This window comes from Mastigoproctus giganteus, chromosome 7, assembly GCF_048544385.1.
Source record: "Mastigoproctus giganteus isolate SK-2022 chromosome 7, ASM4854438v1, whole genome shotgun sequence".
NCBI lineage: Eukaryota > Metazoa > Arthropoda > Arachnida > Uropygi > Thelyphonidae > Mastigoproctus > Mastigoproctus giganteus.
The window spans coordinates 94,679,073-94,697,060 of record NC_143581.1 but is presented as its reverse complement, the minus strand read 5'-3'; the positions used below and the strand labels follow the sequence as shown (position 1 = coordinate 94,697,060).

General features: G+C 37.6%; 1 protein-coding gene across 5 annotated transcripts in view; it reads right to left on the bottom strand.

The window, feature by feature from the left end:
- LOC150083087 (sorting nexin-14-like) overlaps positions 1 to 17,988 on the bottom strand; it is an 842,525-nt gene that overhangs the window by 496,877 nt on the left and 327,660 nt on the right. For all 5 annotated transcript variants that reach the window (XM_090377020.1, XM_090377024.1, XM_090377023.1 and 2 more), the window contains one exon: positions 4,559 to 4,673. In XM_090377020.1, the coding sequence (XP_090233146.1) occupies positions 4,559 to 4,673 (115 nt within the window). The remainder of the gene's footprint in view (positions 1 to 4,558; positions 4,674 to 17,988) is intronic.

The window sequence follows — 17,988 nt, the reverse complement described above, 5'->3', positions numbered from 1 at the left end:
TCACAGGTGGCAATGGTTAGTCCAAAGCGTCCTAAGTGGTATGCCCCAAATCATAAACGTTTTTCTGCCACCAGCTGGTTTATGCCAGCTCTGAGCACATCCAAGATCAACTCTCATAATTCTTTTCACGATCCCCTCTCCCGACTCCATTTTTCTTTGTTATGAAATGGAAATGACATCATTTCCGCATCGCAAAATTGTGACAAATTGATTTTACTACCATCCGAAATTTAGTATGTGCCACCAAAGAGGTTTACACATCGATAAAAAATAAGAAGAAGGAGAAGAGGCCCCCGCATTCATGTTTGCAACCAGGCCTCGAGAAATATCCAGCTGGCCCTGGTTCAAACAATCAACCACACAATGGCTGAAGGTAGGCAAACTTCCACACATCTATCCTGCAACCATCCTTCCTCAACTTGAATTTATGGTTCCTCACGCATGTAGTCTCAGCAAGTGGAAGAATACCATTAACATCAAATTGTTAATCAAATTGAGGAAGGACGGATGTCGGATAGATGTGCGAAAATTTGCCTTTGGCCAGTGGGTGGTTGGTTGGTGGAACCGACTTCCATCACTTGTTGTAGAAGTTGATAGCCTAAACAAATTTAAAGCTCAACTGGACAGGTATTTCGAACGAACAGAGGGGTGAAATGGGAGTGGGGTTTTTTTTTTTTTTTTTTTGGCTGATGCTGAATAAGCTTGCTTTCTTGCATCATATGGCTCTACTAATGCTAATGCTAACATTCAGCTTACTAGATCCAGTCAAGGCTTTAAACACCTCAATCAGATCTCCCTGCAGCAGCATGATCTCAAGATGCTGCAATTTGCAGAAATGAAGCCTTTCTAGGTAAGAGCACCCTTTTGTTCCCTTCACCAATCTGATTGCCCTTCTCTGCACCCATTTCAGCATATTTACATCCTGCCTAAAGTGAGGCCTCCAGACCTATATACAATGCTGGATTAAGGCCAAGTGAGGTCCTAAGCACGGCCAAACAATGGTGCCCCTTCAGCTTCTCCATTGTTTAACTTACAAGACATTAAGACTCAATAAGTGCTGAATATGAAATAAGAGTTTGAAAATTTATAACCCTTTTTCAGTTTTCTTCCAGGCATGACCCTACAACTATATTAAACAAAAACTTTTGGTTTTTTTAAATTTTTATTTATTTAACAAAAACAGTAAATAGCACTAAAAAAGTAAGAAATATAAGCAAAGATTTACCTATAAGTTTATATTTATTTACTTTTTAAAACATTTTCTGCTAGATTTTTTAATTGCAAAGTCTTTTATCAAGTCCTCAAAACTAATTTGGTGTAACAAATCTGCTTCTATACTTAACAGAGACAAGGCATCCAATCTGTCTTGTCGCATAGCTGTTCTTTTGGAATTTTTAATGTGCTTGAGTTGAGAAAATGAATGCTCAGCTGTGCATTTGTTTGTAACGATTAATGTTAAAAAAAATACACAAGACAATATCTACATTTGGAAACACACAATCAATTTTGTCTTCTACAATTATTTTATAAAGTTTAGCATGACTGAATCTGGTTTTTACACTTTTTGTTGCACTGAACTTATGGTGAACATATGCATAAAACTACTGAAGCTCATCAGAGGGATTATTGTCCAAGTCTTCTGGGTAAGCATCAATTAGTTTTTGAGAGCAGCGAGAGTACCTTTCAGTTTCAGCAGATGAAGTGACATTATTTGGCACATCACTTAGAAAGGAAAATCTGGCTGCAATTTCTTTGTACACCTCTTCTCCTTCTTCTCATCTCAGTTTCTAGTTTGTCAATAATTAGGTAAAAATGGTGATATGAAATTTATCTCTGGCATCAGATCTACTTCTAGTGCATCTCAGTCATTGGGTACCTTCTTTCTGATACATCTGCTAGTTTGAATCAACATCTGGTAGTATTTCCTTTACAAGTGCTTCAAATCTTTCAAAGTCATCTCTTAAAGAGCATGGTTGGTCAGCTAACGACCCATACAAATCTGCACATGTTTTTAAGTTCACGTCTTCACTTTGCAAAGCTTGACTTGCTCTATGAAACTTTTGCGAAATCTCATTCCATATGATCAACATGAAAACAAATTCTACCTCTTGTATCTTATTTGCAATATTGTCTGCTTCTCTTCTAGTGTCTCCCTTTTGTGACTGGTCTTCAGTTAAACATTCTAAAGCTTCCAATATCTTAAATAAACATCAAAACTGCTGCTGCCATTGCATATGCCTCCCATCTAGTATTAGAGAAGGATTTTAACACAGGTTTTCATTTCTAAGACAAGCTTTAAGAATTTTTCACCGGCTAGTTGAGGCTGAACGAATAATATAGAGCAAATGCACTGTAGAGAAAAAATTAAGTGTCACTTGACATATAGGCCGAACTTATTTTCTTCTAAAATCTTTTGATGCATCCCCTTATAACGACCAGACATGTTAGCAGCATTGTAGGACTGACCCCTACATTTTGAAAAATTTAGCTTGCAAACTTCACGTAAGTACTGCAATACCTAGTTTTCTATTTCCTAGCTGGTATGGTTTTTCGGGCCCAAAAAGGTTAAAAAGCATTCAATATGCTGCCCATATTTTAAGTATCAAAGTACAACAATTAACTGATCTATATGTGATAGATCTGGTGTTAAATCAACTGACATGGTAAAATAACCAAAAGAATTTACTTGGTCAACAATGAACATGTGGACCTTCTGAGCCATTACAATGAGTACAATGAGCTCCTCACAAGTGGTTTTGGACAGATAAGAAGGATTTCCTTTTCCAGAATTTCCATATTTCGAAATATGCCCTGCTAAAAATGGATCAAACTGACAATGAGCTCAAGCAGCCCTAAAAAATTCCCATTCTGCAGCGAGGAACAGATAAATTTTCATTTGTCTTTTGAAAAGCTAGGCCACATTCAACTAACGTATGAATAATGGCTATTACATGCTCCAAGACATGTATCCAGTAATTGCACTCTTCTTTAATTTGTTTTTCCAACTATTGTTGCAAGCCCAAACCGTGTCTTCTAAAATCTCGGTGAGTAGTGCTCCTTTCATGAAGAGCAATTACACTAGTATTTCGCCGTCACTGAACCCTTCTCTTTCAACAAAACTTGAGAAACACTTAGGAGCAAAAAATTTACAAACAAACAAAGCAGTAAATTGACCCTCTTAATGGTGAATACAACAAGCACTCTCTTGTATTTCTCACCACTGGCTTTTACCCCAAAGAAATGTTTTTGTGAACAGTATCTTGTTTGTTTGCCACTTTTGAAAGTTCGGCAAGATTTGTCATGTGGCCCATTGTGGTGTTGACAGTTACTGGGTCTGCAAACAACCAATAAGCTACATCATCAGTTGTTTGGTTTTTAGGAGCATTAGCAACTAAGGCCATATTGCTCGGGGGATATGCGATGGTCATTCCCTGACCTTTCCGCATCCTCCGTATTTGGTGGTCACAGGCTCGAACCCCAGTCTAATCAAGAAGCGTGTGCAACACCCCCAAATCATCAGCAGAAAAATCTCGCCACAACCCTGGATCATTTCACCTTGGTCCAGTAGACTTTCATTTTCAGCAATCTTTTCAAACTTCAGACCATTTTGTAGAGCAACTCGCCTCAACATTTAAACTAGACATATCAAGAGAATTTACGGACAAACTGTGATAATTAGTGAGACTCCTGCCAGTTAAGCCAGCCTGTGTCACCTCAACATCATCATGATGTTCTGATCTTGAAGTTGACTGAGCAGAACTGATAGGTGTGGAGCTTTGTTCATCTTCAGTCTTGTCATAGTCAGATATAGTACAAGTAGCTTCTTATGATGGAGATCTGTTTTGATTTAGAAGATCAGGCTGTGTAACTTTTGTGAACAAATTAGTCAGCTTTCCACATTTGGCCACTAAATCCAAAACCTTTTGTAGATTCTTTTTTAGCCAGTTTTCTCTTTTTGCACCAGTTAATTGAACACGTTTCATCTTGGGTCTGAAAATTATAGAAGAATAAATGTTAAAAATTGCAAATGAAACTTACAAAAGCTACTATTTTAAATTTGTAATAAATACACTAATTGAGAGTGGATTTTGTTTAACCTTCAGTATCATGACAAGAGTGATTTTTTTTTGGAAGAAAACTTTTTTTTTTACAGTGTGGAGAAAAGTTGAACATGGCAGGTAAGAACAATTACAAAAAATCAACTAAAGTAGTGTGTGGCAGTGAATGAGTTACAGTCGGTACAATAACTAGGAAAAAAAATTGTGATACCTCCTTTCCCTTGGTGCACCAGCAAAATAAGCACATGCTTATTTTGCTTATTGATTAATCCAGCACTGCCTATAAACAGTACTCAAGATATGGCGTGACCATGGCCTTATACAAGGGGATAATCACCTCCTTATCCATGCCTAGCAAAGTTTTTGGATATCATTGACAAAGCCCCATGAGCTGTCCTGAGTGCAGTACCACATAGTTGATAAGTTACTCTGGGGTTACTGCCACCCATGTGCTATCCAGATATATTTAATATCAATTAAATCTTGCTATAATTACTTACCAACACTTAAAATGAACTGGAGAACATTTACTGATGCCTCTTCCTTCAGAAACTGCATGAAGCGATAGAGAAGCTGCTGATCATTTAAAACAGTTTTCAAATCAGTATGCAACACCTAAGAAAAAATAAAATATACATTAAACGTTATGTTTTAGAATTGTTATGCATTAGACAAATCTCTTTATTTCACATATAATTTTCAGTAATTAGTATTTTTTTTTTTAGGTGTGCACAGCACAACATTTCAGGAACATTTGATTTTTTCTTAAATTAATTGATATTTTTCATTGATACAATTTTTTTTTAATTAATTGATATTTACTTTACACTATTTTTTTACAAATGAATGGAAAAAAGAATTTCTATTTGCCCAATTTTAATGAAATTTGAAATGCCTTGACAAATATTTTTATAAGGCTCAAATATAAAATTTCACGAAAATCTGTCCACTGGGAGTCAAGTTGTTACATGCAGACAGATAGCCAGGTGATTGGACACGGTGAAGACAATAAGTGCTTATGCATATACATTGTATATGCAAACACATCTAAAACAGTACTCAATGTTATTTATGATATATTAGAATAAACAGTACTTTAAATATATATGCATATCAGCAACTTCACAGAAAAAAAAGGTCAATAAAAATAGTAACTTCTTGATTTACAAAACACATGCATTCATATATTGTACTACAAAATTAAGTAAATTTCCACATAAGAAATAATCAGGGAGGGTATGTTGCATACAAATAAACTTGTCATCTAGTCGGTGGAGACACAGGCATGACATGAACAAAACCATCCGCAGATGTGGCAAAGTTTACACCAACAAGGAAGGTTATTGTTGTTATTTGGTTTTTAGGAGCATTAGCAACTAAGGCCATATTGCTCTGGGGATATGTGACGGTCATTCCCTGACCTTTCCACATCCTCTGTATTTGGTGGTTACGGGCTCGAACTCTAGTCTAATCAAGAAGCATGTGCTATGCGCTGCTACTCCTGCCCACTTGGCTACGAGAGAGCATTGTAAACACACAGCAAAGAGAAATGCCAGGAAATCAGATTGCAGAACACACCAATCAACAGTTGATCTTACACTTTTAATGTAAACAATTTTGAAGTTATTAGAAAAATGTAAATTTAACAAGCTATGTACATGAGAAAATTTAAAGACAAGACAATAAATATGGGGGGGGGGGTTATAGATGCAACTTTCCAGTAATGGAATATAAAAAATTTGTTTCTTTTGTTTTCTTGGGTTTGTTTTTCCTTTTCTCTCTCTCTTTCTCACAGAGGCTATAAACTTCATGTATATTAATATAAGGGGGCTGAGAATTAAAAGATAAGATACACTTACTCAGTCCCAATGATTGACCAGTCAAGAGTCAATTGCTCTCTTATGACATTTCCTTATTTTTAATTGCCTCGATATCCTGACCACCAAAATGTTTGCATGTGATCAAGGGATCGGAACAGGTCCCTGAATGAGATGCTCTTTATACAAGTAGATATCATAGAGTAACAGTGTTTTTTTAATTGTGATTATATCTTAATGTTGCTCTGTGCATAACTGAGTGCTAGGTGGCAAAACTTCTATAAGATATATATATATATCTTATAGAAGTTTTGCCGAACTATATATATATATATATATATATATATATATATATATATATATATATATATATATATATATAAAATAACTAACAGTTTCTAATTAGTATTAGTAGTGGCAAATGATGCAAGGAAGCTAGCTTACAAAGCACCAGCAAGATAAAAAAAAAAAAAAAACACCTTCCCACATCACCAGCCCATCCCCTTTAATAATTTATCTAATTCCTCCTTAAATTTATTCAAACTATCCACTTCAACAACACCGGATGGAAATTTGTTCCAACATCAACTACTGCCAGTGAAAATAAAATTCCACACATCTGCTCTACAACCATTTTTCTCAATAAATTTATGGCCTCTCTTGTGTGTCGTCTGAGCAAGAGTAAATATGACGTCAGCCTTTAGCTTACTCAATCCTTTTGAAGCTCAATCAGATCTTTTTGCAAATGCCTACTCTACTGATGCAACAATTTGTCGAACTGAAACTTTTCTTGGTAAGAGTACCCTTTTGCAAATATGAACACAACTGAGATAATTCAAGTGAGAGCATTATTTGCAATTGTTTATTCTTATTTTTCTGTTTTTGTCCAGCATAATCGCTACACTGGTAGCGGTAGCAATCCTACTGGTACAACAGTGACTTGCTTACACTTCAAAAGTACAAGGATTTTGATTATTTTACTGTTAAAACTACTTCAATAGATTTTATTTTGGATGGGGAATGCCAATCTAACTATGTTAACATAATTTCCCCACCAAAACCAGAAAATCGCTTTTCTTGGGTTTAAACAGGCCTACACTTCTAAAAACCATATTAAACTATTCTCCTGGACCTGAGTAATGATATTATAGTAAAAAAATGGTGGGAAAGACCAGAATTTTGCAGAAAAAATACAGAAAACAGGAAATATAAATGACTTTGATAGATATAAATTTATTTGTTATTGAGGATCTCCCAGACACTGAAGTGAGAGCATTAAGGGGGGAAACCCCTAATAACAATGAAGATACCAATAAAAGGGTCAAAAAAGGGAGTTATCATGTAAAAATTTCGAGAAAAGAAGGAAAAAGACACCACTCAACAAATAGAGACAAAAACAGAGTAAGATGAAAAATTTGAGGCAATCAATGAGATAGAAGGCCAATCACTGGCTTCTTCCTCTCTTTCTAGCCAAAGTATGGAGGTGCCCCCATAAACCAGATTTTTACCAAAATTTGAGGTAATCAATGAGAAGACCCAATCTGAATGAGAGTTAGGAGACCCAATCAGGCAAATTAAGGAACTAAAATTATACTTAGAGGCCTTTCTACAAAAACAAAGTAATAGAATAACATCTGCAATAAGGCTGCAGATTGAAAACTGCTGGACTGTATTGGAGCAAAAAGTAATAGAGTTAATAGAATTGTAGAAAAAAAAAAGGCATCTTGTCATCATGTTGTTGATGTGGCCGAATAGCGGAGTGATTGTCCTGTTGAGTTCTGTGATTGGCTGATTACTGTGAATGCATAAAATGCAAATCTGGTTCTGATTTTAGTGGTTTGTTTCATCATTATTGTGCTCTGTTATTTGTTTAGTCATCGCCGTCATGTTGCTCTCAGATATTTTTCTCTGATGCCATGTTTTTTTATTTGTTAATCCTTGTTGTATCCCAACGGAGTGAGTTGTAAGCCAGCATACTATGATATAAGAGATATATATAGTAATCCTAAAAGCTAAAACATATTCAAACTACAAATCAAGTGAGGCAGTGAAACACACTGCAATGACAAAATTAAAACCACACCTGAAAGACATCAAAGTCAACGATATGAGAAAAATAAGAGACAAAGGTGTTCTACTAGAAGCAGCTAACAAAGAAGACTTGGAGAAGATAGAAACAAACCCTTAAGTTGTAAAACTAGGTCTTCAATCAGAAAATCTGAAGGAGAGAAACCCCAATATCCTCATTTTTGATATAACAGAGTCTACCCCTGAAAGGGATTTGATGACAGGCATAGACAGGAACTCCGTGAGTAATGTACTTAATCATTTTTTTTTTTTTCATACGAGTAAGTCCGTTTTGTATGCAAGTCCAACTTCGGTCTTGTAGATACAAAATCCATGTACAGTACAGAACAATGCACTGAGGTTATAATCCCCAACAAACTTCATCATGTACAGCATTTTACGATTTGTAACTGAATTACATGAGGCTGAAAAAACATAGAATGAAAAATAATGCAGAGTACAGTATTTACTCAAAACATGATATGTAATTTAATTTAATCTACGATCAAATCACTTTACAATGGACCCGGCAAAATAAAATACCATTCACTATACGATATGTAGTAAGCACCAGTCATTGTGATCACGTTTGCAAACTGAATTTTAACTGTATTAAATGGCTATTCTAATAAGCAAAAATAGGAGGAATATTATCCACAGGCTATAAAAGTAAAGAAAAAGAGCAAATTTACACTTTACTTCCTCCAATTAACAAAATTAAATGTTGTGTGAAAATCAGAATATTTCCCACAGGTTAGGAAAATAAAAATAAATGTACCCTTATGTACATAGCTTAATTAACAGTGTTAACTAATTGATATTTCTGTTCACTGACTTTTTTTTTTTATCGTAAAATTTAAAACAGTAAGAAAATAAGAAATCAATAACAAAGAAACGGCACACGCAAATTGCAACTAACACATTACATGCAAATGAGATACAGAGTAACAACTTTACAAAGCTCAAAAAATAGGAATGAAAAGAAGATTCTGAAAATTTGTTTTTTAAATTATTGAAGATTTCAGTGAAGGGGAAGCACATTTCACCATAATAACGTAAAATTCCACAGAATTCCAGCTATCAGTATCATCAAAATGCAATAAGATAGAAGAAGAGAATACAGCAGAGCCAATGGAAGCAGTAAAATAAATTTAATAAGTTTTAATACGACAAGTAGCTTTCAACGTAATGAACCCCTTCCTCAGCAAGAAAGGTACATACATACAGAAATGCAAACATAACATAAAACGTTAGCAATGGAATATTATACTAAATATGCTGTGCATGATCAGATGACCGGGACAGTGCATACATGAGCACGTTGTTGTTGTTGTTATTTAGCTTAACGACACAAGGGCTACAGAGGCCAAATTGTGTCTGTTCATAGTTTATTTAGTCGAAATATAGCACTGTTGGTGTTAAATTAAATACTCCTATATAGTCCAATACGTTTTAAAAATATTACAAGTTCATTTATGTTTGCTTCATTTCCCAGGATATGAGTTAAATCATGTGAGAGGTTCAACCTAGAGACTGACTGAAAAGTGTTTGACCGTATGGTTGAATATAGGGGACAATCGAAGAGGAAATGCCTAACAGTAAGTTGACTGTCACAGGATGAACACTGGGGTGGATCTTCTCCCAGTAGCAGGAACAGATGAGTATGGTGAGTGTGTCCAATTCTGAGTCTTGCCAGTACTACTTCCTCTCGTCTGTTTTGTCGAAAGCCTGAGAGCCACAGCTTTGGTTCTTGCTTTATCTGGTAAAGTTTATTGTTGGTGTTACTTTTCCAGATCTGTGACCAATTGTCGTAACTTGCTTTGCGAATAACAGGCTTATAATCAGTGTAAGGAACCTGAAGATGTTCTGGGCCAGCTGGATGAGGATTTTTAGCTGCAAGATCCGCACTTTCATTTCCCGGAATACCAGAATGGCCAGGGATCCAGCAAAAACTGATTGATTGATTAGACACACTGCAGGAAAATAGCTGAGAATGAATGTGTTTCAAGGTAGGATGAGAAGATGAAAAATTCTTCCTTATGGCAGAAACAGCACTGAGCGAGTCAGTGTAAATTATGACAGGTGAGATGGAAAGTTCAATAATTTTACTGAGTGCTAATTTGATGGCATATAATTCGGCTGTGAAGACGCTGCAGACTAATGGTAGTGAACCTGTAACCGTTAGAGAAGGAAAAACTTCAGCTGCACCAACCGCAGTAGCTGTTTTGGATCCGTCAGTATAGACTTTACAGGCATGGGAGTTCAGAGTAGTGTGAGCTAAGTGCAACTGCCTGATATTAAAGGAAGGTACAGTATTCTTTCCCCACTCCAAAAAATGTGTATCGTGGGAGGAAGAAACGTATGTCCAAGGTGGAACAGGAGCAGTTGTGTTCTGAAAAATATCGCTTAAATTGATATTCCAACTCTGAGAAAGCTCTTTAATCCTTAGTGAAGCAGGTCTGTTTTCATTTGGCTTGCTGTCATATATCAAATCCCACCGAGTATTATAAAGATACTCCCAACTGGGGTGAGATGGAAGACGCTGGATCTTAGCAGCATAGTGGAGCAATAATGATTTCCTACGAAGATGTAATGGAGGATCGTGTGCTTCGATATAGAGACTCTGGATTGGAGAAGTCTTAAAAGCGCCCAACGCAGTCCTGAGAGCACTGTGTTGGACAATATTTAGACGTTGTAAAGTAGTGCTCCTGGCAGAGTCATACACCGGACAACAATAATCTAGCCGTGACCGGATTAAAGTTCTATAAAGGTGCAATAGTGTATACCGATCAGCGCCCCATGACATAGCCGAGACTGATCGCAGTATATTCAGATGCTTTAGACATGTATTTCTTAAATGAGAGATGTGAGCTTGAAAATTCAGCTTGCTATCTAATATCACTCCAAGGAATTTAATGGTACTTACAAGCGGGATTGGAATATTGTTTATTTGTAATTCCGGATCGGGATGGAGAGTTCGTTTCTTGCAAAAGTGGGTGAGAGTGCATTTCTTTTCTGATAGTTTGTAGCCATTCCGTGAAGTCCACGATTGTATTTTGGTAATAGCAAGTTGGAGCTGCCGTTCGATGGTGTTCATACTTTGAGATCGACAAGAAATTGTAAGGTCATCTGCGTACATGTAAGTTTCAACAGTTTTTGGGATGTCTCGTGTTAGCTGCTAACTCGGATTGAAAATAGTGTTGGACTAAGTATCGATCCCTGCGGGACTCCTTCTTCCTGAATGCGAGATGCAGAGAGTACATTTTTATATCGGACCTGAAAAGAACGCAATTGCAGAAAATTTTGAATTATTTTCGGCAAATGGCCCCTAAGCCCCAAGTGGTAAAGGTCCATAATAATCCCATGACGCCATGTAGTGTCAAATGCCTTTTCAAGATCTAGGTTGACCATGACAAGATGTTGTTTCATGACAAAGGCATTGCGGATATGAGATTCGGCTTTGATAAGCACATCCAGCGTTGATCTATTCTTCCGAAAGCCATACTGATGATCTGGAAGGAGATTTTGTGACTCCAGGATGTAAGTAAGCCTAGTGTGAACCATTCTTTCGAAAACTTTACCCAGGCAGCTCGTAAGAGATATTGGCCTATAGTTTTCAACACAGGAATGATCTTTTCCTGGTTTTGGTAAAGCAATAATGAAAGAATGACGCCAGGAGGAAGGATAGGCATTTTCGGAGAATATCCGATTATAAAAGATTAACATGGTACTCAAATCTTCTTGAATTAAATGTTTCAGCATAACATAATGAACTCCATCTGGGCCTGCAGCACTGTTTGAAGATCTGTTTAACGATTCTTGAAGTTCTATGAATGTAAAGGGTTGGTTGTACGGGAAAGAACGGTTCGTGAAAAAGTTGATCTTATATCGTTCTGCACTAGTTTTGATGTTCTGAAATGTGGACCCATAGGAGGCAGAAGCAGAGATTGTAGCAAATGATTCAGCAAGTGCATTAGCAACTTCTTCAGCTGTAGATAGGTCTTTCCCTTTCCAATGAAGTATTGGAGAGGGCATACGAGCGAATTTCCCATTTAGTGCCTGTATTTTTTTCCAAATGAGGCGTGTGTCGGTGTCTTTTGTGATTGTTGAGGCAAAAGCGATCCACGAGTCTCGTTTCGCTTTCCGTCTAATCTGCCTTGCTTTTGCTTTAAACCTTTTATAAGCAATGAGGTTATTAGTGGTGGGATTCTTACGGAAATTATTCCAAGCTCGGTTTTTTTCCTGTTTGGCAGTGAAGCAATCTGCATTCCACCAGTGATTTCGGTGATTGTGATATGTCTTGGATTTTGGAATGTAAGTATTTGCTGCAGTCAGAATCTGATTGGTGATGTAAGTATTTACATCATCAATAGGTTCTTTTTTAACGTAAGATCTGTCTAGAAGTATTTGAGCAGAATAGCCATCCCAGTTCGCCTTTTTAAACTTCCAAGAGGATCGTTTATCAGGATTTGGTGTTACTCCTGTTTGTAAGGAGCAAATGATCGGAAAGTGGTCACTGCTAAAAGGATCAGTTAATACAGACCATGTCATGATTGGAAAGATGGAAGGTGAGCAAACTGACAAGTCAATTTGAGAAGTAGATCCTGTAGGTAGGTGGATGTAGGTAGGAGATCCAGAGTTTAATAAATTTAGGTCATTATTATATATAAATTCCTCGATCAACTTGCCTCTTCTGTCCATTGTAGCTGATCCCCACAATGGATGGTGGCCATTAAAGTCACCGAAAAGACAAATTGGAGTTGGAAGTTGTGCGATGAGGTTGTAAAGTTCTGATTGGGCCAGTGATAGAGATGGTGGAATGTAAATCGAAACAATGGTAACTGAAATACCAACTGCAATCCGAGCTGCCACAGCTTCTAGGCTGGTTCTTAATTGGATCGGTCTGGACGGTATGTTAGTATTTACAAGAATGGCTACTCGTCCACGGGCAGGAGACTCTGGGCTTCTGTCTCGTCTATATATCATAAAATTTGAGAATTTCGGCGAAACTTGGGGTGACAAGAATGTTTCCTGTAGGCATATACCTATGGGGTTAAACTGAGAGATTAAATCTCTTATGTCATCCGAATGGCTGCTTAGTCCTCTACAATTCCACTGTATGATGTTAGGCATTATTTTGGTTTGGCTGAAGATGATTCATCTGACTGTTTTTTATGTGCAGGGCATTTTTTTCGGTCTTTTTTTGGGAATAATGGACGTCCAGTATCCATAGTGTCATTGGCATGGAGTTCTAGAATAGGGTCTTCATCATTTTGGTGTATATCCACTTCCATAGTGTTGGTTGGTGGATCAGTTTCCTTAGAGTCTTTATTGGGTTTCAATCTTTCTGCATCATTTGAGACTGTCACAGTATCAGTTGGGATACTAATTGGGGTGTTGGTGGCATGGCTGGTTTTTGTTTTAGAATTTTCTTTTCCAGTGGTTGATAAGGTTGTTTTAACCCAATTAGCTAGCGAGACGTTGGGCGGTATTGAGACATCTGTTCGAGAGGCATATGATGGACTTGGCATGGTCAACATTATTTGTCTGCGTGCCTCAGGATATGTGACTTTATGTTCTACTTTGTATTTTTGGATTGTCCTACCTGTTTTCCACATCTCACATGATTTAGAAAAGGCGGGGTGATTGCCTTTGCAGTTGGGGCAAATGGGAATTGCGGCTGGACAATCTGCCTGTGTATGATCTTTTGCTCCACAAATAGGGCAGATGGCGTCACCTCTGCATGCCTGCTGTGAATGGCCATATTTTTGGCATTTGAAACAGCAAAGAGGATTTGGGATGTATGGACGAATTCGACAATTTAAATATCCAGCTTTTACTGAGGAAGGCAAATCAGGAGTACTAAAAGTTAAAATGATGGAACGAGTTGGAATGAGATTTCCATCTTTTTTTGTCATAATTCTTTTAGCAGCGATTACCTTTTGGTTTCTTGGACTAATTAAGTTCTTGGACTAATTCCTCCTCAGACACCGTAATTAAGTCCCATTCTGTGATGACTCCTTTAGATGAATTTAAGGTATTGTGAGGAGTGACAGACACTGGTAATCCACCAAATGTAGTTGTTTTTAATAGCCACTCAGAATGTTTGGATGTGGCTGTTTCAACCAGGAGATCTCCTGATTGTAGTCGCTTCACCATTTTTGGTGATCCTGCAATAGATTCTAGATGTCTTTGAATCATAAATGGTGATAACTTGCCCACGGGCTGCGTGGACAGAGAGTGTATCACAAGAAAATTAGGGATGTCTGGACGCTGTGCTTCAGTTCGAAGCCTTTTTGGTTGATTAATATCATGAGAGGATTCATGTCTTGAGCTTGAAGGCTCTAAGGGTGGAAAATTGTTTGAATCCATGATAGCTCCTTTTGGCCCTGGGGGTTTATCTTTACCGCCCAGGTTTCCGGCCCCGCCACGGGGAGGCAGGAGCAGTGCCACGAGGTGACCAAGCGGCTGAGTTAGTAAGTTAGTACTAATAGAAAAAACAGAAAGGTGGTTTCCCTTTCTGGGCTTCTGCCTACTTCTTGTAGTGCGAGAGAGCTACTATGCAATAGAAATCAAGAAAACGGTTTTTCAAACTAAAATAGAAACTGTTCGCTCAAATGTCATGAGCACGTTAAGATTGAGATAAGATGCAATAAGATCGAGTTTACTACTCATTTTTAATAGATTGCACTAACAGAAAAGCCCAATAAACCGGAAACTGCTAATTGTTTTTGTTTTATGGTAGTGACCTCCAGAAATCTGCTTTAGAAAAATACCACAAAGGCATTCAAAATTGATTCTTGCAAGCAAACCTAACAACAGCTTTGTACATATCTGCGAGTTGCACATAAGTTGTTTGCACATAAGTAGAGTGCCTGTTTTTCAAAAACTTTAAGGAAATAATGAATATAGAACAATTTTCAGAGCAATTTCAACTAAAAAGAGGCACAAAGAGCCAAAAAAAATGGTCAATTAAACATTATAGTAGAAATTTCTTCCAAAATATAATAACGCCTAAAAAGACAAGAGAGAGAGAATCTATGCTGGCTAGACCAGTCATAAATTCAGGGAGCACACCCTGTACAGAAATGTTTCAATTGCCATAAATCTGGACACACTGCAGCCAGAAAACACCTGTCTGTGGCCACTGTGCAGTTGCTGGCCATGACTTCAAAAATTTCAAAAGCAGGAATCAGAAGCCAAAGTGTGCAATCTGTAAGGCAAGCATGGCTGGCTAACCATTTGCACAGTATCAGGGATGTGAAATGCCACTGCTATCAAAAAATAATAAAATTAATACAATCTAGGTCCAACCATGGGCCAGACTGAAAATATACGAATGTAACTGGGGCTCTAAACTTCATCCAATGGAATGCTCAAAGAGCAAGAACTGTTGTAGATCAGATCAAACTTAAATTAGAAGAAAATGACATAGATATCTTGGTACTCCAAGAACTACACACACACACACACACACACACACACACACACACACACACACACACACACACACACACACACACACACACACACACACAGGGAGAGTTCAAGGATATCCAAGAGAATATAAAATCATGGAACCACAGGTGTCCCTTCTACTGCAATATTTGTAAGAAAGACTAACCTTACTATCATACAAAGGTGGGTCACCACTGCTCCCCAGTGGCAATGTGTGCCTGAGGCAGACTGGATCAAAATTTCAGCAGCCTAATAATAGTGTTTATGGCCAAAGTCACACTGGCCTCTGGCCCACCGAGGTTTCCCCTGGTAAGTCTTATGGCCAGTCCACCTCTGGTGTGTACACACATCACCAGTGCTGTAGGATAGTTTTACATTATTTCATTGTACTGTAGACCTAGTGAATGTATAAATCCCAGCATTAAATACCTACTAACAGTTACAGCTCTAATGCCAAATTCTAATTAAATATTCTGTGCTGATGTCAATTGCTGGTCAACCTTATGGCACAGCAACCTTATATGCAGAAGACAAAGCAGGCACCCATAATGGCCAAATTCTTACTGAATATATTGCTACCTATACATTTTAGGTGTTAAATCAACTGCACAATCTGCCTACTTTTAGCAGTATCATGTGGGAGAGTGACATTGCTTTGAAGGATACAACTCGAGCTTCAGACATAAAAGGAGCTCTTGATCTTAAGCTTGTTACACCTTCTGTACCAATTAAGGTCAGTGTTGCAATGCCACCCTGACTATGAGAGGTATCAACAAAGGGCTTGTGGGACTGCTGACGCATTTTTTTCCTGATTTTATCCCTGTCCATTGCAATATTCATAGGGAACACCTAGCAGCTAAATATTTTAAATATGAACATGTTATGGAGGTATTTCTGAAAACTGTTAACTGCATACACTCAAAGCACCAAAGCACATTGACAATTCAAGGCGTTCATCGAAGAAATAGACGACAATCAGCTTCCATATGAAGTATTGTGGTTCTGCTTAGTAAGGTGGCTCTCGGTAAGCAGTGTTCTAACAAAGTTCTTTCACTTCATAGAGCCAATCAAACAATTTGTCAAAGAAAAAGGGAAATCTTTCCCTCAACTTGAGGATGCCCAGTGGAGACAGATATTGTGAAACGATCTGTGAAAAATGCCAGTTACCACTGGCATTTTTCACAGATCGTTCAGCATTTACACTCATTAAATGTATCTCTGCAAGGACAAGGAAAACTTATTTCTGATCTAGCACAGAGTGTGTTCAGCTTCCACAACAAACTGAAACTCTTTGAGGACCTGGTTTCTAAAACCTTCACCCATTTCACGTGTTTGAGTAAAACTTTGAAAAACTCTACCCAGATTTAAAACAATAACTAAAGATTATGCATGCAAATAACATGGACTGGCAGAAGAAATTAATGATAGATTTCATGATTTAAGAGTACTTAAACCATCATTTGCATTTTTGGAAAATCTTTTTCTTGTTAATATTATGAAGAATGGCTGTCCCATCTCACCGCCAATTGCTGGGGATACAGCCAGGGCCACATTTACCATTACAGTCAGTAAATTCTTGAGATTTTAGATCTATACTTATTTCTTTATAATTGTATTTAACAGTAATATAGTATGTAAAAGTAATTATATGTAATATATAATTACTTTTACACACTATATTACTATATTGTCGATCAATTCGGCCCTGGAAAGATTGTGCAAGGCTCAAGGGGTAGAATTTTTTTCAGCCTGGTCTGTACTTGTTAACAGGAGAGACTGCTTCTACAGGTATGGGATACACTTAAATAGAAAGGGTGCAAGAATATTTGCTGATGCTATCGAGGCAGCGTTAGGTGGGTCGGAAAACTGCTAGTTTGGGGGGGATACAAGGACTAATAGATTAACAGTAGCCACTGGCAGAGGTGAAAGTGATTCTTGCACTGCTTCTATTGGAATGAGCAGCAGCCTGGAAAACAAGATGCAGGGTATTTCAGAGACTGCTGGGAGTCATTGTGATATAAGCAAACACATGGGTTGTGTTAGGGTAGCTAAGAACAGGAATAGGGGCATGTATACTTGCATGTACACCAATGCTAGGAGTTTGGTAAATAAATTTGATGAATTTGAGATATTGCTCAAAACATCAAAGGCAGATATTGTTGGGATATCAGAGACATGGTGTCACACGGATATAAGGAATGCAGAACTGAAATTTGGTGAGTACAATGTGCACAGAAAGGATAAACAAAATAGGAAGGGAGGAAGGGTTATGCTATTAGTTAAGAAACACAAAATCCAAGGAAGTGAAGCCAGTCGACACTGCTGGACAGTGCAGTGTCGAGTCAGTTTGGTGTGACATAAGCACTGACAAAATTGACAGTAGGAGTGTGCTGTAGGCCTAATGACTCTGGACAGTGCTGTGTCGAGTCAGTTTGGTGTGACATAAGCACTGGGAGATCAAAATTGAGAGTAGGAGTGTGCTATAGGACTAATGACTCTGATTAGTATAATAAGAAACTGTACAGGGAAATATAGAGTGGGCCAGTAAATCAGAGAGTCTTATAAGGGGGGATTTTAATTTCCCAGAT